This window comes from Rattus norvegicus, chromosome 10 (genome assembly GCF_021556685.1).
Source record: "Rattus norvegicus strain SHRSP/BbbUtx chromosome 10, alternate assembly SHRSP_T2T, whole genome shotgun sequence".
Taxonomy (NCBI): domain Eukaryota; kingdom Metazoa; phylum Chordata; class Mammalia; order Rodentia; family Muridae; genus Rattus; species Rattus norvegicus.
This window is the reverse complement of record NC_141543.1, coordinates 9856531-9875857: the sequence shown is the minus strand read 5'-3', so window position 1 is coordinate 9875857 and position 19327 is coordinate 9856531. Positions and strand designations below refer to the sequence as shown.

The window sequence follows — 19327 nt, the reverse complement described above, 5'->3', positions numbered from 1 at the left end:
TTAGCCCAGGGTCACGGTGGGCTGCCATGTGCTCTTCCAGGCCCCACTTGAGCCCACGCGGAGGCTTTTTTGCTTCAAAAGATGTTACTGACGCATACAACTCAGAACGTTTCATCTTGAGTCGGGGGGTGGGTCTTCAAGGGCCCTGTAGGTTCCACAGTCCACATGGCCCCAAGTGGAGAGGGTTTAAAAGTAAGGGTTTAAGCTGGCCTTTGGGGTCAAAAGGACCATGGCTTGCTTTGCTGGGCTCTGTCCTTCTGTAGCCCTCTAATCTCCATTGTCTGTCCAGGTAGCTCCTGTCTGACCCAGGGCCAGAGGCAGCCTCTGTCCTTGGATCTCTATTTAGTCAGGAGGCACTGAGCAACGCCTGAGGTTGTTAGCCTACACCCAACCCTCCTGAGCCACTGTGTTGTGAGGCTCCTCTTTCTCTTTCCTCCTTCCCGGTTGCTCATTTTGCCTTTGCAGATGCTGATGGCAAACAAAGGGGATGCCTTCAAATAAAATAACCCTGGTGTTCACTGCTTAGGATGTACCCCAGGAGCTGTAAGAACCACACTCTAGAAGCATGGGTCTGTGTGCTTACAGCCTCCCTAGCCAGTAGGCATGGCACACACCGGCTGCAGTGCTGGTGGTATTGGCTGGGCTCCTCTCTGCCTGAGGCATTCATTAGCTCTGGGCTGTTGCTATGTCATTCTAGTCCAAGCTAGTATTGTCTGGTCACTGCGCTGGCCACTGTGAGCTGCTGTAACAGTGAATGGGAAGCAGAGGATATTCTGAGAACAGGTTCTTGCTGGGGCAATCTTCACGTTTGACTTTGGAATTGAATCATGAAGACCGCTCTCACTTAGGGATTTGGAGCATCCTTCCAGATGCAGGTTCCCAGGACTCTAATGAGAACAACTTGGGAGTCACTGGGGTGGTGGAGGTGCCCAAAGAAAGAGGGAGGAACAGAAAGCAGTGATGGCCAATGTTGGGCCCTGGGACAGGATAGAGTGTTGTTGCACCGGCCAGGCAGAGGGGAAGCTGGGAAGAAACTGTCAGGGTTGGAGGGGGTGTTTCCAGAGTTTCTCCTTTGTTTGAACAAGCTGTGAAACATACAGTCTCAGAGCATCAAGAGTAGCAAGCTGTCCATTCCCAGGCTGCCAGGCTGGCAGAGGCCCCACAGAGCAGGTGGCATGGCACAGCTGTGGTGGCGTCCCTGCCACATCAATGGGAGAATGTCCTAAGTCAGCCATCAGGGTCAACATAGGGGAGCAGGGAAACTCCAAGGGATTAGGCCAGCTTGCTTTAGGGCAGGGCCTTTCCCAACTGGCAGACGTGGGAAGCCCTCATTCTTCAGTGAATAGTGTATACAGAAACAGGACCCTTTGGCTATGGTGCCATGGTGCCATGTTGCCATGTCTGAGTGGGCTCGTTGGACCTTGCAAAGCTCAGACAGATGTTGGAAACCATGCGTTCTTCACCCTGCCAGACGCCAGAGCTGGGCCGCGCTTCTTCCCTTCCCACCGGGTCGTTAAGACCCATTTGTTTCCTTGTGTTGTGTTGCTGATCCTTCCTCAGGTGAAAAAATGAGTGTGAGAATGAAGTAACAAGGCGTGCAGCTGGGGCGTGGGGGCTGGGAGCACAGGGGAGGGCGGGCTGCAGAAAACTTTTATGCTTCTCTTACTAGTTCACCATTGCCAAGTTCAGGGGTTCGATTAGGGGTCCTCTTGCCCAAGTCAGAATAAAGCCTGGTGCAGAGGCACGTAGCTGCTGCTCTCCACTTCCTGGGGAAGTTCCCTGGGTACAAGCTGTGCCTGCTACAGCCCCTCCAAACGATGCCCACAGGAGCTGCCTGGCACTCTCCTAGGTCCTACCACAGCCCACAATTTGGGGCTTACTTGAAGTGCAGGTTTCAGAAGGCCTGGAAAATGAGGCTCAGGAAGATGCAGCGAGGAGCTTGGGGCCTGGCATTACTGTGGAGCCATGGCCTCTGATGTCTGCTCTACACTGCACCGACCTGCTGTCCCTAGCTGGCTTGCTTGGGAGCCACAGCCCTTCTGTGTCCCTTGTGTGTCCAGTATGCCCAAGGTATGCTAAATGGCCTTAGAACACTGAGACCTGTGTCCCACCATCTCAGCAGTGTAGCTCAGTGGTATACTCCTGGGGAGGAGGAGCAAAACGGCTTGGGTCTCTCTTGTTCACACTTGGGAGCTGCTGCAACGGGGCTGCAGATGCTCACCCAGCTGTCCTGGGAAGAGTGGCTGAGCATACAGCACAGCAGGAAGCAGCCATCCTGTTGCCACTTGGACAGCCATTTGGCACCTTTTCCTCTCAAGGGCTCAGGAGTGGCATCTGTGGAGATGGAGGGCTTTAGGCCAAGTGTTGCCTGAGGCTGTGTCCTACCTGGTAGCCTGGTGACTGTGGACTTGCCCCTCTGCAGCCTTTGTGCCGCTATCTCCCCTGCTGCAGACAGTGTTGGCAGTCGGCACGCCAAGGTGGAGCTGCACAAGAACCACAAAGCTGCAATTGTGACAGCTGCTGGTGTCACTCATGGGGGTGTGCAGAATTCCTGAGCTCCTTAGAAACAGGGCAGAGAGGGTGTGGCGTTGAGATGTCAGTCAAGCGTGTTCACTACAGACCGTGGTGGTGGAACTCCAGCTGTGAGTGCACAGAGCTACGGCTGCATGTTAGGCCTTCAGAGCTGTGTGGCCTGGCTCACTCTCTGCCTCAGTGTCCTTACCTGTAAAACGGGGCTCAGAGTCACAAAGACCTCAGAGGCTTGAAAATATTAAAAGAAATGCCACCAAGCGTGTGCCTTTGCAGGGTCCTGTTCTGATGCAGTCACAGCCTGGCTTCTGTGTTCAGAGTCTCACTTTGGTCCCCAAAGGATATGGCTTGGCAGCACAGATATTAGTACAACTGCTGCCCCACTTCGTGGCTTTTATTTTAAATACTGGAGCCTCAGAGAATCCGGTTTGGAGGAAGGGAAGCGGATTAGGTCGTCTTTGGCACAATACCCGCCATCCAATTTAGGGTTGGTGAAAAAAACCACAATCCCTGTAATAGTGGAGGTGTGGGAACAGCACATGGGGCGCTCAGGTGACTCGATTCACCATGGTGCCACCCCATCCTGGTGTTAGCTTTTCTATCTGTGAGTCAGGTAGTCACACAGCACACAGCCTTCCCTCCCAACTTTAAAATGTGCTGTCTAGAGTGACCATGAGTGGTTACCAGTGAGATACCTACTGCCTTGATGCTGCTTTGCAGAAAACATCAGTCCTGGGTCTTTGGTGGTCCCAAGTCCGAGCACTGCTCCCACTGCAGATGGCAGGCTATGAGGCCCTGGAGTTGACTGGACTCTTGGTGGGGCCTCAGGTGCCTCTCCTTGTATCATATCTAGGGCAAAGGGGGAGGGTCACTCAGTCCACACCAACTCACAGGTTGAACAGGGGTGATGTGGGAGGAAGGGGCCAGTACACCGTGCACTGGGGCCAGGGATCCCTTCTGACAGGTTGTGTGAGGAACTTGGAACACCCTCATATTGCATTCTGTCCCTCCTGGCATATGTAGAATGTCCACACAGCCTGGCTTGCCATCCCTGGCAGAGTCACCAACTCCATCAGAGTTAGACGTGTCTCAAAGCTCCACGGAGGGGCCTTCACTTACCTCCAGCCTGAGTGCCCAAGTCAGCCACGGTAAGGGGCAGGCTCAGGCTGCAGCTGGTGGGCTAAGTCAGCTAGCTGTCCAGACTGTTCCTCCTGCAGAACTCTCTCTAAGCCCAGGAGGGAAAGAAGTTGATGGTGGCTAGGGTTCTGATGGTATGTCCTGACACTCGGCTGGAAAGAGTTGACAAGGGAGAGTCATGCATGGACCACCTTTAGTAACTTGCTTTTCCTGGACTCCTAACTCTTACCCAAGAGGCCAAGTTTCACACCAGAGCCCTGACTGAACACAATGGAAATGGTGTCATAGAAATGGTCTTGGGACAGTCATCGATTCTTTCAATTTCTTCAGCCAGCCACGAGGTGGGTTCCACTCACCCTCTAGTAACTCTGGGATTACCCATAATGGCTTGTTTCCTCCAGTCACCCCTCAGCACAGGTGTGGAAATGGGCAACCTGTTGGACGTGACTTGGCAGAGTCCATAGCTAGGCAGCTGCAGGCCTGGACTTCAGTGATGTAAGACTCCACTGCTCAGGTCCTTCCCTGCCATTAGAGAATGGAATGGCAGTCAGGCCATGGAGTGTGCTGGATGAGAAAGAGGCAGCCACAGCCCATCTAGGGGCAGCCTTGGAATGATGGCCGATGTTTCTCACCCATGCAGACTGTGGTCAGCAGGGAGGGAGCCCAGATCCCCAGCCAGGTCTCTTCATTGCCTCCTGTAGTTTTCACACCATGTGTTGCTGCTGGACCACCACAATGAGAAAGGGACTGGTGACAAGTCACTTCTGAGAGGGGCCTGAACCACAGGAACAAGCTGGAATAGTTACTGTCTGACAGTGAAGGGCTGCTGTGGTCCTCTCTCGGGACTCTGATTTTTGGGATCAGCCTCCCTCAGTCTCAGTACGTAGACATGAGGCCATGGTGGGCTCAGGTCCTTAGTTTGTCTTTGTGTTCTTACAATCCTTGTGTGTGCTCCCACAACACCGAGATGCTAACATGACTGCACAGGGTTGCAACATTGGAGCCATGAGGATGGAAAGCACACAGTAGGTGCCTAATCATGCAATCCATGTTTCCTTTTAGTCCCATGAAGGATACAGTAAGGGGGATATGAACACTAGATGGATGGATTGGTAATTATAAACAAGAGAGAAAACTTTTTTCCCATTGCCCACAGGACTGCTGTGATTCAAACTGTTGTTTTGACTAAAAAGTGAACAAAACATGATGAGGAAATTAGAGATGTCTAAGTAGTTACCTTACTTGCTTTAAAAAAAAAAAAAACAAGGGAAACTTTACACATACGCAGTTATAGAGTCAAAGGGTTCAAATTAGTCCTAGAACTCAAAGGAGAATCAGGCTTATTTAGCTTGTCCTAGGATCTGTCAGTGTAGTAGCCCAGGCTGGCCAGGAGCACAGCCCAGAGTAGTGGCTGCCCTCCGCCAAGTGCAGGGTGTACACCTGATGCTTGCCAGGCATGCTGACAGTGCTAGAACAAGTCCCCACCTATGGCTAGGGACACATTGAGCCTAGGGGCAGGGGGTCATGCGTACCAGCTGGTGCTTACTTCAGAGACAAGTGGGAACAAGCCTGGTGTGGACGTGTTACTGTGGGTAGAGAAGCCCTCAAAGGTAATGGGATATGGTGTAGATCCTACATATCCCTCATGGACAGATCCAGGCAGAGAAAACCACAGGTGCAAAGACGATCGGTGCATGGTAGTCAGAAGTGCGAGGAAACCCTGTGGTGTAGGGAATGGCTGGGCCATCCTGGAGGAGGAGTTTGATCATCCAAGGGTGAAGCAAGGTGACTCTGGGGAGGTGAGAGGGATGGGAGCAGCTTCTAGCCCCTGGTGTGTTTGGAATGAAGTACTGGTGAAGTGTGGATGAGAGAGTGGTGACATCGCTGGCGTGAGGGATTAGAAGCACAGAGTTGCCATTTAGTAAATGATGACTCAGAAGTGCAAGGAATGGGCTTTGTGAGGCCTTTGGACACTCACTCATGCTGGGCAGATAGTGCATCCAGAACCCAAGAACAGAGGCTTACAAAGCATAAACTGAAGAGCTGCCCGTGGGCAGGCACCTGAGTTAGGTTAGGTCATGGAGGACAGAGGAGCTTATGGGAGAGGACTTGTGGCTGTAACTGGGAGATGTCAATAGGTGGAGAGGGGCTCATGAAGGAGGTGTATGGAGCACACTCCCAAGTGATAGGTCCTAGAAACCGAGGGACACAGCCCAGCGGGGAAGGAAAGCACAGTGTTTGGAATTTTCCAGACTAGAGCATCCCCTGCCTCCCTGCCGGTGAGAATGGCTGCTACATGGGAAACAGGTGGCCCTGGCTCACACACCTGCCGGCTGGGAGGGGTCTGCCCTCTGATGCTAGAGTGGGCTCTGAGTGGTGCCTCCGCTGCCTGCCAAGCCAGCGCGGCCCAGAGTGTCTAGATACTGGAAGTATGGCTTATTAGATGGGCTGGTGCAGCCTCAAGCCCAGCCAGAGGCTCACCTCATCCCCTGTTACCTTTGTCCACTGTCTTCAGCCTAAGCTGGTCCCCATCTTGATTTTTAGGACTGAACCCTTGACTGGTGAAGCCAGTGGCAACATCAATGCAGTTAGGTGTTGCCACAAACAGAAGTCTTCCCTGGGGCCATTTTCTGCCTTTATAACTCAAGGTCTCAAAGGCTTCATCCTAAGTATAGCCAACTGTGGGTAGGGGGCATAGAAAACACGGCCTGGCAGGGTTTGCACTGTGCTTGAGAAGCAGCTGCTGGAAAGATGGTCCTGAGGGTTGGGCCAACAGGGCACAGGAGGTGGGGCATTTCTAAACAAGTTGCCTAGATGCTCTGACACTCATGCGGCCTCTCCCCTGCACCTCAGACCTCTTCACTGTTGGTGGGTCTGCACAGGGAATGGCAGGAAAGGCAGCATCTTTGTTGGATGAGTGACATGTCCCCTGCTGACTGACAGGCAGGCTGATGTGACGATGGCCATAGCTCAGCTGGACTCTAAGTGCCCAGAGGTTTGTCCCTTTTGATATAAATGGAGACCAGTGTGTTAGGTGCCATCGCAGTGACCTCCAAGCCTGCCGGTTGAGTCGATGGCAGTGATTGTGCCAGTGGAGCAGGGAGGCTCTGAAGGCCAGGCACTGTTGCTTATAAACATCTATGGCACTGGTACTGGTACTGTACTCCTTTAAAATGGCCCCTGAGACTCCTGTGCTCCTAGTCCCACCTGCTGTGTCCTTTGCCTGGGGCAGTCCCTGCTGCAGGGCTTCATCCTCTTCCGCAGCCCTGTAGATCGGGGATGATAGCAGAAGCCCCTGTCCCAGTAGGAGCAGAATCTGTGCCCGTGCTCCCAGGTCTGTGAGGAGCAGAATCTGTGCCCGTGCTCCCAGGTCTGTGAGGAGCAGAATCTGTGCCCGTGCTCCCAGGTCTGTGAGGAGCAGAATCTGTGCCCGTGCTCCCAGGTCTGTGAGGAGCAGAATCTGTGCCCGTGCTTCCAGGTCTGAGCCACTGCAGAGTAAGAGCCACTGCAGCCATTAGCACCCCCCTTGCACACACACAATTACAGGTAAGGGCACTGATGTGTCTGCCTGTGTCTTAGGCATACAGGAAGGCCTTGCTTTGTTTGCCCTGTGTGGGGAGCTGTGGATGGGAGCCAGGCCACAGGCATATTGCTGCCTTTGTGCACACATGAGGCAAGTGCTCTGTCCTCGTGCTACGCCACTGAATGCACTCGTGGATCAGGAAGTACTGAGCCATTTCTGTCAGGTTTATAACCAGAGCCCCTGCTCTGGGAGCTGAAGATGTGAGGCCTGGCCACTCACCTCAAAGGAGAAAGAAGAAAGTAATGAGTAAAAGGCAGGGTCAGGATTTTAGCCACAGTTGACACGTGTAAGCATTGGCAGCTGCTGGGACACTGGTATGACTATGCAGGGACGCCACAGGACAGAGGCAGAGGCTGAGCTTGTTAAGCAGTGCTGGGCAAGGTGTGGCCTGGGTGACCACTAGCCACTTCTGGTTCTATAAAGGTGCCCCAGGAAGGTCCAACTCCCCGAGATGATTGATCCCGCTGTGTCTCGGGGGGTGGGGGCTGTTCCTAAGATGGAGGGGCTGTAGTTTGGGGACAGTGGCTGAAGACTTTGGCACACTTCCTTGGAGATCTGAAATAGGATGTAAAAGCAGACTAATCTCTGTGCCCTTGGCCTAGAAGAGGGTAGGCTAGGTTAGCTGTCCCTGGTTTGAAGACACTCCCTGTGTGCCTCCTGCGGCTTAGCACAAACAGATATAGAATGAAGGCAGAGCTGTATTCAGAGAACAGATGGTGCCTACTGGGGTGACACATGTACTGGGAATATAGAGGCAGGCGGATCTGTGAGTTTGGAGCTAGCCTGATCTACATCGTGAGTTCAGACTAGACAAGGCTACAGAGTGAGACCTTGTCTCAAAAAAAAAAAAACCCCACAAAAAAACAAAACAACAACAACAAAACCCAAACCCCCTGTAGTTTCCAAGAGCCTGATTACTCTGTAGTCTCTGGCATTCCCTGTGCAGCCTAGGGAAGGGTAATATCCAGTGATCCCACCAGACAAAGGGCAGAGGTCAGTGTAGTCCCACAAAAGCAAGGCCATCTTGGAGTCATCTTGGACATATCATAGCATTCTGCCCTCACTGTCTTCAAGAGAGAGGTGAGCCTTTTGCCCCTGCACATTCTGTCTGGATGTAGCATTTGTCACCCAGCTGTAATGTCTGGAGGACATGTATTGGAGACAGGACTCCTGCAAGCATGAGAACACAACCATGTTGGAAGTTTACAGTGGCCTGTGTCACAGTGACCACTGGTTGGTTCCCCTGCCCTTGAGTGCACTGTCTTCTCTGCTTGACACCCTTCCATGACTCCTGAGAGTCCTCTACCTTCCAAGGCCATGCCCTTGGGGACAACACTGGTGTCCTCCTTCTGGACCTCTTCACGGGCAGTTTCCTCTTGGGCTACATACAGTAACTCTGCCAGAGCCCCTCATGAAAGGAACAATTTAAGGAGCCCATTTGGTTTTAACTCAGAAGGAACCTATTATGGTCAGGGTCAAAACACAGCATGGCAGGGTGCTCTGGTAGGGCAGGAGAACCCTTCCTGGCTGTCAGGCACACTTGCAGTGAACCTCACCTCCAGATTCACCCAGACACCATCCTGATCTCCATGAAGCACCTCAGAGAAGTTCAGTGATGTATCGCTAGCGTGAGAAGGGGAAGGCAGCATGGTGCACATTTTCCATTTGTAGAATTAACAAGCAAAGCAGTAAGTTACACACACACACACACACACACACACACACACTCACACACATACACACACTCACACACACACAGCGCACGCACACACACACACACACACACACACACACACTGTACAGTAGGTAGCTCAAGAAAGGTATATCAGAACTAAAGAGGGTTGTTCCCTGGACGCCAGGGCTGGTGGGGCATACACATGTCACTTGTGCTTTTCTGTTTAAATTTGCTCCACTTTCTGTGTTACCTATTCCAGGAAGTAATGAAATAAGATTCCACATTTCAAAAGGCTTGAGGCTGAAAAGCAGAGCTAGTGAAGACAGAGGGAGCAGTCTCTTGGCCACATCTCCTTTGCCTTCCAAGAAAGGTGCAGAGGTCTTTTTTATGGGCCTCCTTCTTCTGTCTGAACATCCTTGTTCTAATAGCCTCTTTCTGGGAGGAAGCCTGGGAAGGAGGAAGCTGAAGTCCTCACAACATTTAACTGGAAATGAACCCTGAGGTGAGCCATACAGGCACCGAGCGAGGTGGCCTTGCCCTTCTCTAAGAGTTTCCTCCACTGAGCTCTGGCTTCCAGCTGCCCTGAGCTTTGTTGTGAGGTGAGGCCTGTTCTGGAATGAGGCGTGGCATACAGCTGCTAAGAAGGCACTCTGTAGAACACTCTGTCCCCCTAGCTTGACTTGCATGCCTCCTCTAGAGACAGTCCGAAGTCAAGTCCCAAAATTCACTGTTTGCCAGCCCACCAGAAACCCACCTTACCCTCAGTGATCAGTGGATTCGTTCATGTATTGATTGGTGCTTCGATTCCTCTGCTTCCTGATTTCCGCCCTGGACTTTCCAGAAAGCTCTAAATGAGTCTTGCAGCTCAACTCGAACACGGTTTGAAGTTTGGTGACTCTAGAGCATACATGGGCTGAGAACCACTTTTGTGAGCCCAGAACAGACCCCAAGTGTATCCACTCAGCATCCTTCTGTGTGATGCAGGCTGCTGCTTGTAAGTCTGTTCTCACCTCCCACCTGACAGGGCGCCCCAGGTCTGAGTGAGACAACTCAGGGCAGTAACAAGGTCTCTTCCCTCACCAGCAGCTGAATAGCACATGGGCTCTGGGGTTGCCGTCTTCCTAGCTGGATGATGGAGACCTGCCGCCAACCCTTGGGAGGGAGAGCGAGCGGGCGAGCTGGAGGCTGGACTTTGTTGATGTGGTTGCTGTTCTGCGGGTCACTCGGTCTGTGTCGTAGCTGCTCATCTGTGCTGATACCATCAGAATAAAACCGTTAGGGAAGTATTCGGCTGTGGTCACTTTACCTGCAGTACACTAGCGCACTGGAAAGGAAGTCTTCCAGGCCGGGGGCAGGCATGGGCTGCAAGAGTCTGAGCAGTTGTATGGACACAGCCATCACTGTCCTGAGAAGTCATCCTCAAGGTGCCACTTGAGGAGGCATAGGAAGTGCCCAGGGAGGGTGAGGGGACTCCAGGATGGCTCCAGACACATAAGGTCTGGTAGCATTTAAGCAACCCCTGCCTGCCATGGGAAGTGGATTGGCCCAGGCTCACGCCCAGAGCCACAGCTGAAGCTGTGGATTTGCTGTTAGACTTTGAGAACTCAGCTTTCAGGTTGAGTTAACATTGAAGCCTTTGGAACTGAGGGACCAGGCACTGTTGTTGGGGACGGAACATCACTGAGAGTCGCCCATCTGAGGCTGGAATTAGGACAGGTTAGCCATGTTTCCCAGGCTGTCTTGATCCTCCTGTTTTCTATCCCCAAGTGTAGGGCTGCTAGGACAGCAGACAGACACCAGAGCACCCACAGCAGCATTAGACTGTAGTGGAGGGCCCCAACCTCACACCTCTAGCCACTGTCCCCATAGAGCCCCCTATTACCTTTGGCCAGGGCTTCCTCACTATGCTTTGCTACCCCTCAAGACCCTGCTGGAGTTGACACCATGCTCATTTTGACCACCCATTTCAACATGAGCACATCCTCAATGGCCTCTGCCTCCTCACTCTTTACAGAACTCGGTGGGAAAAGACTCTTGCCACAGCTTACAGAGTATAGCTAAAGAGGAGAGAGCCCAGAATCCACTCAGAGTAGGGCTGAGTCTGGGGAAATGAACACATTTCCCCCATACTTTTATGTACATAGGAGGTTATTTGCTTTGAAGACTAGCATTATTAGACTGGGTAAGGAGGAAGAGAAGCTTTGAGACTGTATCCCACATGCACTCCTCTTCCCCTGGGACCTGCAGGGCATCCTGAGCAATGGCTGAGAGGCTTAAGAATACATCTGTCCATTGAACACACATCTGTGCTCACCCTACAGCCTGAGCTCTGGGCCCACCCATGTCATGTGGCAGCCCCACCTACCCCAGGGTTGTGAACCACACCTTGGCCACCAAACACTGGCAATGCCCTGATTCTCCTCTTGGACGGACACCAGCGGGCGCAGGGGTTTCGGAGGAGGCATGCTATCTTTGGATGAGGCCGTGTTAGAGATGAAGGGATGCCTGGCAGAGCACTTGGCTAGTGACAGCCTCAAAACAGGCTCGTGCATGGCACCCAAAGCTAGCTCAGACAGCCTGGGTTAGTGGGCCTTCCAGGCTGCTTAAAAAGTGGGAAACGTTTACCTCATGTCTTCCAGTCACACTGACCAAGTGGTGCTGGCCCTCCCTCTGGTCTCCACTGGTCTCACATGTGACCCCATTCCCTGCTGTGTCATTCCCATTTAAACTCTAACTTTATCCAGATCTCTTCCTGTCTTGCAGGGACATCACCCCACCCGGAGAACCGCTGAGCAAGAGCAGCAGGCCCAAAGTCGTTTCCCGCTTCCCTAAGCTGTCCCGAGGCCATCCCAGGGAGGTGCGCAACGTGGAACCTCAAAGCGGTGACCTCTGACCCCGGTGGACTCTCCACCCCCAGCCACTTTGTGCTTAACCTTGGCATGGCAGCTGGCCCTGGACACCTTGGCAGGATGACCCTGTCCCCACAGAGAACACCCTTCCTGCTGCTGCTGCTGCTGCCACACGCCACCCAATTAAACTGGTCAGTTTTAGCTGCCGGGTCTCTGTCCTTAGAGCAAGCCATTGCTCACTGGACAGACACAGATGGGGACACTGTTACTACCCCCAGGGGGGCCAGGTATGGTTGTCACCTCCTCCAGTCCTGCCAGCAGGACAGTGGGGGCCAGGCTGGGCCCAGACCCCTGGTTGAGATCACAACACATGGCAGATGGATCCTTCAGATGCCACCCATGACGCTTTCCCATGCGGGAACTAGAATGACTGTTACACTCTTGAATTTCCTGATGCAACTGCCTACTGCAGTCTGTGGATGGGGTCTCCTTCCCTGTCCTCCTCCCCCTCTGGTGGTTAGACACCCAGCAGTACTGTCACGTGGCTGGCATGGATGTGATTTCTCCATCTAGTGGCCTAGCAAAGGCATTGGCAGTGACTGGTCCTTGAGGAACTATCCTTCCCCCATCCATACAGGACACCTGAGACTGCCGGAGCAAGGACACTAATCGGACCTGAGGGCTCCAACCGCCAGCACAGCCCTCAGCAGCAGCCTGAATACTCGGGCTCGAGAATTGGCGCTGTGACCTCATGCCACAAGAGATTGGCTCTGGTCATTACTGTGGAAGGTTGGCCCTATGGGCTCTCAGACCCAGTGCCCGAACTGAAAAGAGAATGATTGTCCCGGAACGGTCCCCTGACATCTCAGTGGGAGCAGAATGCTGTGTGCCCACAAGATGAAGTTCTGTTGCACTCGTCTCAGGGTCCCATCCTCGTCCAGGGCTCACAGGCATGAAGTGGAATGAGATCCCGATGCTTCACATCTCTGCCTCCCTCTGCCATCAAGCCTGGGTCCCCCTGATTCTCAGAAGCCACTGTCAGTGATGGTCTGTGTTCCTAGGTCAGAACCTCCTTGCCGTCTTCATACAGCTTGGAGGAGCTTGCCGAAGAGACTGTGTACCAAGCAGTGTGCCAATGAAGGAGCCCACAGTGGCGTCTACCAAGGGGTGACTTCTTAGGCGGTGGTGGGAGGCAGCCTGGGCATGAACAAAGGGCTGAAGCTCAGAGGCAGACTTCGGCGAATGGTCTGTGGAAGCAGAGTCTTCCTGGTACCTTGGGACGCTTGGGGAAGGTCCCTGAGAAGCCAGAAGGGACTCAGAGTGCAGGAGAGGCCTGAACAGCTCCAACTCTGGAGGGCTCCTTGGGGCAGACAAGTGGGCTGTGCACAGACGAGGGACAGCACACCCGCCTTCCCTCGAGGCTAGGCCCAGGAGCTGGGGGGCTGGGGGAGGGGGGACAGGGCTGCCCTCTTCAGTTTGCTGGGAAGGGAGGACCCAAGAGTCTTCTCAGCCCTAGAAAGTCAACATGGTTCATCCCTCGTCTGCCTGCGATGCTTCAGGCTCCACACAGACACCACACCCAGCGTGTGGGTTGGGCATGCGGTTTGCAATTGGGCAAACTGAAGCATGCATAAAGGCCTTAGGAGGTTTTGGCATCCCCAAGTCCACCCCCTGAGCTGAGGACCCAGCATGGAGATGCTTCATATTCTATCGTGTTCTATACAGACAGGATCCTGCTACACTCGCACCTCTTCCACAGCAGAGTCTGAGCACCAGGTCTTTGGGGCACACAGCCTAAGGCTCTCTCACTGCAAACAGGACACACAGAGTCATCTTTCACATTCAGTACTGCAGTTAAAGCAGGAAGGGAGAGAAGGAAGGAAGGAGAGAAGGCAGGCAGACACCCGGACCTGAGGCCTTGGTTTTCCAGGATTAGTTATGGGGACCACGCCCTACTTTGCCATAATGTGAATACAAAGGCTCGGTTCCAGGGACTTGGTAGGGCCCTTTGGTTACTTGACATTTGCTTCCTACTCAGTCCTTTTCCCCAATTTGGGGGTTGACACCACGGCCTTTGCAAGTGCTAGACAAAAGCTCTCCACTGAGCCACACTCCAGGCCTGCCCACACCCTGTCTCCACAGAAACTCAGCAGCTCTTGGTTCCAGGCTGTCTGTCTTATACCTCACAAGCACATCCTGGGACTCAGGCGGAGAGCAGGACAGGGTGGACTCAGGTGATGGAAGGCTGTTCCCACAATGCTCCCCAGGTCTGAGGCCCCGAGTCCAGAGAGGAGTGCAGAGCCGTGCTTACCCCGTGTGATACAACCTCAGCTCTTCAGGAGACCACTTCCTAATCCTCACCCTCACTGTGGCCTTGGCATTCTAGCAGCCGCCAAGACTTTGCTCCTATAAGAGCTCACATTTCCTGAGGGCAAGTCATCTATTCTAGGTTCATCTGTGTGTGTAACCTGTAGACACTCTGGCCCCTGAGGAGAGGCTGGCCCTGTTCTCCCAGACCCACCACCAGACCCCTCACGTCAGCAGCCTGCACCTGAACCTGCATCCACTCACCCAGTAAGCTCAGTTGAGGGACTTGGGAGAGCTTAGCCCCTCTGCCAGCAGGACCACTCAGGAGCAGGCAGTCTCACCACGGTGCCCTGCCCCTGCCTGCTCGAATGTCTGGGAGTATGCAAGAAGGAGTGGTCAGACCCACGGCAGTCAGTCCAGATGGCCAACATTCCTACTAGAGACACTGCTACCCACCCCAGAGTTATGTCCTGGCCTGGGAGTGCGACCAGAAGGCAGGCACCTCCTTAAGAACAAGGTCTGTGTAACATTCTAGAAACTATTGTGCGTTATCTCACTAACAACCGTGTTTAGTGTCTGCTGTTTATGTTGGTTTCGCTCACTTTGCACAACGTAGCACTGTATATTTTATCTAATATTTCTGTGCCAAAAAGTTCAGGCTCTGTTGCTGTGGTCCGTGGTCTCCATGATGCATCTGAAGTAAACTCTAGGCAGTGGATGGAGAGGGTGGAGAGCGCGGCGGCAGCAAGGCTGGAGTGGCTGCTGTGTGGAAGAAGCCTTGGGCTCACTTCACTCTGGGGCCATGTTCTCCCCTGAAGGCATCTGTTCACCCCCTGGCCCAGTGCCACCTGCAGCTGTCAGCTCTGCCCCAGCCAGGGGGCAGCCGCTTGACCACGTGGATGTTTGGTTTTGTTTGTCTTTTTCATCAGTAGGACAGATTGGGAAGGCCCAGCAAGAGTTAGGATACGCATGTGACAGTGGTTTGCACACTGAGCACCTGGAGAGAGGCCCCGAGAGCTGGGACCTCCAGGGGAGTGAAGACCCTGGTCAGGTTCCACCCTTCCTGGAAAGGTCTCTGTGGCTGCTACAGCTACGTCTGGAGCCTGCGGGTTCAGACAGCCCGGAGATCTGAGCATGTGCTATCCCGACTCCCCTCTTATGTTAAGGTTTACACAATAGAATTTTTAAACAAATGTTTAATTTTCTAAAATCTCTTGTATTAAATTTTTCTTTTGGAATAAGCTGTGGATTTTGTTACAATCTGGTTGAGAAAAGCCTTTTCAGTGAGGGGATTAAAATGGCATTTTCTAAATTAGACTCTCCTCTCTGTGGTTCCTTTGTCTAGATTCCTTGCTGACAGCTTGGATTTCAATGAACTATAACTATCGCAAGAAAACCTCTAAGGCTTAGAAGGCGCACTTACCACTTCAGACGACACCCTACATACAAGATGTGGTTCAGCTAGCACAGCTCTGAGTTAAACATCGGGAGTCACTTGCATCACACTGGTCTTGGTAAAGTGGGATGTAGAATAATGATCTTACACACGCAAAAAATCATCCCGTCCTCATGGCAGGCTCCTTTCCACAGGAAGGAAGGAAGGAGGGAGGGAGGGAAGGAGGAAGGAAGGATGGATGGATGGATGGATGGGTGGATGGATGGATGGATGGATCCGGGCTCCCTCTGAGCCCTTCTGTGTTTCCTGTGAGGCAGGCAGCAAGGCACATCCTGCTTGCATAGACTTGAATTTGTCAATCCAGGAGTGGCCCCGGCACCCTGGAAGATCAGCCAGAAGGACACACAGCCTTCTCTAGCTGTTCTGCCTTTGCCTGGGGAAATCCATACCACCCTCACCACCACTGCTACAAAGCACCAGAGGCTGGTGTCAGGAGCTGCCTTGGCCCTTGGGGGAAGTCCAATGGCGATGGAGTCTGATGGTGGCTCTGGTCGGGGCCTGGATGGTCCCTGTGTTCTCGGCCTATGTATGGGCTTCAGCTCCCAGTTCCTGGTTTTCAGTGAGTGCAAATGAGGGCACATTCAAACCACTGCGCCAGACCGCTTGGTGGGTACGAAGGCTTGTCAGGGATCAAAATGCCAAGGTGCGCGCTCCCTCTCTCTCTCTCTCTCTCTCTCTCTCTCTCTCTGTGTGTGTGTGTGTGTGTGTGTGTGTGTGTGTGTGTGTGTGTGTGTGTGTGTCTGTGGTGAGGGAGCAGCAAAACAGTGAGGAAATGAAGTAGATTTTCTAGTCGGTCTGGGACCTTTGTTGGGACTGACTAGATGTCCTTGCTAAAGTTACTTGATCTTTAGGGGTAGCTTATCAAGTTCCTGGTAAACAGAAGTCTGCCTTAGGAGACTCCTAATGCTGAATTTAGGCTACTATGTGTATAGTAACAGCCTTCTGTCTACCCAGTCAGAGGCCTGCTTATGACACTGTCACCAGCACGGCCATGCTGGAATCGACAAGGTCCTAAATAGCACCATCACCTCTAGAAGGCTTGTTTCCAGCAGTGTACCCCTTATATGAGCTGCTCCTTCCCCACAGCCCCTCCTGGGCTGGGGTTGTGTTCAGAAGCTGGGGGTGGGGGAACTGCAGCAGGAATATAAGTATTCCACGCAGTGGAGTCCTATGCTGTGAGGAGCTGTGTGGCCCTTCCTGCTCTACTGCTCCCTTCAGTTCTGTCTTGGACATTGGCCTGAGCCCGCTTTTCCAACTTACCTTCGGCCTTTCTCCCCTTACTCCCTTTGGCCCCAACTTCCTGGTCTCATTCTCAGGAAAGCCACATGTTTAGCTGCCCCAGGCCCTTTGCATGTGCTGGTCCAGTCCATTTTCTGTGAATCATTCATTCACCAGGTCCAACTTCAAGCTCATTTTCCAAGATAAACCTTTGGCCCTCCAAGTTACCATCATTCCCTCCACAATAGTCTTTATTTTTTCATATAATATATTTGATCACGTTGTCCCCTTCCCTCAGTTCCTCGTAGATCCTACCTCACTACTCACCTAGCTTTATGTTCTGTCACTCTCTAAAACAAAAACTAAATAGGCAAAAGACCAACATATCTGTATATGTGGTGTGTAGTTTTGAGCTATCACCTTTGCTCTGGGACCAGGTGTGCTCCCAGCCTGCTCTCAGCTTTCCTTGAATCCTCAGATAAACACACACACACACACACACACACACACACACACACACACACACACACACACGGCCAAACCAAATGTAGACAAGAGTCTGCAAAATACCACCGAGTTGACTGTATGTTGGTCCACTGCTCCTGGGCACAGGTCTGCTCTGAGGTGTGGTTAATGCACCCACGAGACTCCATTGAGAAAATGACATCCTTTGGTAGCAGGTATCAGTTGCAGATGGCTTCTTGGTTAGGGGTGGGAGTCCTTCCCATGTCTCAGTACTGAGACCCATCTGGCTTGAACCTGCGCAGACCCTGTGCTGCTGCCACGGTCTGTGAGCTCAGATGTGCCTCAGTCCTGTGGAGGGAGCCTGGGAGGCACCGTTGCCTTGGAGTCCTCCGTCCCCTCTGACTCTACAGTGTTCCTGCCTCCTGTCTCCTGAGCCGGGAGGACAGGTCTTTGATGAAGACAGCCTACTTAGGACCCAGTGTTCCAGAGTGTCTCAGCAGGCGTTTTAGGTAGCCTGAACCTACGTTTGAAGTTCGCCTGGTTAAGCAGCCCCCTGACGCCACTTCCCTCTGTAGGGCAGGGGTTCTCAGACGTCCTAACGCTGTGCCCCTTATATGGTTTCTCATGTTGGTGACCCCGACCACAAAATCATTCTTGTTGCTGCTTCATAACTAATTTTGCCACATGACTATGAATTACAAATGTCTGGTGTGAGTGCCATTGAAAGGGTCATTTGACTCCTAAAGGTACCGTGACCCACGGGTTGAGAACCACTGCTGCCGCTGGCACCAGCTCCCCTTCCTCTGCATGCTGCCTGTGACAGTGCCATCAAGCCTCTGACTCTGTACTCCGCACCCCAAGGGCAGAGCCTGAATGTGGTTCATTCCATTTCCAGCTCTGGCCAGGCAGGGACTCCATGAACAGAGGTGACATGTTGGCCCTCTCAGCTTCGTTGACATTAAATTCCCCACTCAGCTGCAGACCCTGGGGCAGGCTGCCATCCTTCCCAATGTTACCTCAGTTTACCCACACAGGAGGGGTTTCTAGAAGACTCTCCCAGGTTAAGGCTGCCAGCAGCAGAAGTATTTCTGGGAACTTTCCAGAATCCAGTATCTCTTGCAGGATGCTGTCCAGGAAGATTCCCATGGAGGGTACTTAGCCCTCCCAGAAAGCCAAACCAAGATAGAGACCAGACCCAAATCTTCTAATATATTTGGTTGTGAGCCTAGCCTTTAACGACCATCTCTCCAGCCCCTAAATCTTCTAATATTGGGTTTTGCAACACCACCTTCACAGTCTGAAACCCACAAATGGCTAAACCAAAATTAGACAAAAAGCCTACAAAATACCAGAGTTCGCTCTGTGCTGGTTCACCGCTCCTAGGCACAGGCCTGCTCTGAGTTATGGTTAGTGCACCCACGAGACTCCACTCAACAGGAGAGATGAGCAGGAGACTCTGCCCAGTTCTCTGAACACACACAACACAATTCTGGTTTCTCTCAGCAACACAGCAGCTAGGTCTGCAAATGCAGCCTTTTCTTCTCTGAGTGGTGTGGACCCCGTGATGGCTAGCCTGACCGTGCCTGGACAGTTTCACCAGGGATCTGCATACTATGCACATTCACCAGCATAGATGCTACCTATTGAGGTATAAGTAAAGCCTGGCTCAGCTCAAACAAAAGCTCAAGGTCACGGACACACTCTCTCCACAGTCTGCCGTGCCCTGACAAGGATCTGCAGCCAGTCGTCAAGGCTCATGTGGACTTCTTTCCTCCATGTCTCTCTTCCTACACAGCAGGGCCTCTGCCAAGTCCTTGTGCTCTGTTTCTTCTCACACCTGAGAGCAGGTCCTTCAACACTGCAGGTTCACCAGACTCTCCAATGCACCCTTGCATGCTTTGCAGATGCAGTCAGCAAGGATGAGTGTGAGTAGGTCCTCCGGGGAAGAGGGAATAGATAACAAGGGTGCCACGGGAAGATAGAGTTGCATAACCATGTGTCAAGGGATGCCAAGAACTTTGACTAACACTGGAAGCTGGAAGGGTTGGAGTGGGTCCCTTCCGAAAGCCTCAAGTGGGTAGGGTCCCCTGCCTTGACTCCTAGAGACT

At 52.8% G+C, this 19327-nt stretch overlaps 1 protein-coding gene across 8 annotated transcripts in view; it reads left to right on the top strand.

Annotated features, from left to right (window-relative positions):
• Snx29 (sorting nexin 29) overlaps positions 1-15395 on the top strand; it is a 413834-nt gene extending 398439 nt beyond the window's left edge. For 3 of the 8 annotated variants that reach the window (XM_087574448.1, XM_087574451.1, XM_087574454.1), the window contains exon 20: positions 11688-11905. In XM_087574448.1, coding sequence (XP_087430574.1) covers positions 11688-11817 — 130 coding nt within the window. In that variant the 3' untranslated portion in view covers positions 11818-11905. Of the gene's footprint in view, positions 1-11687; positions 11975-12410 lie in introns of those variants that run through there. The other 5 variants (XM_087574449.1, XM_087574446.1, NM_001109526.2 and 2 more) reach the window with 3 other exon arrangements.
• The last annotated feature ends 3932 nt before the right edge of the window (positions 15396-19327 follow it).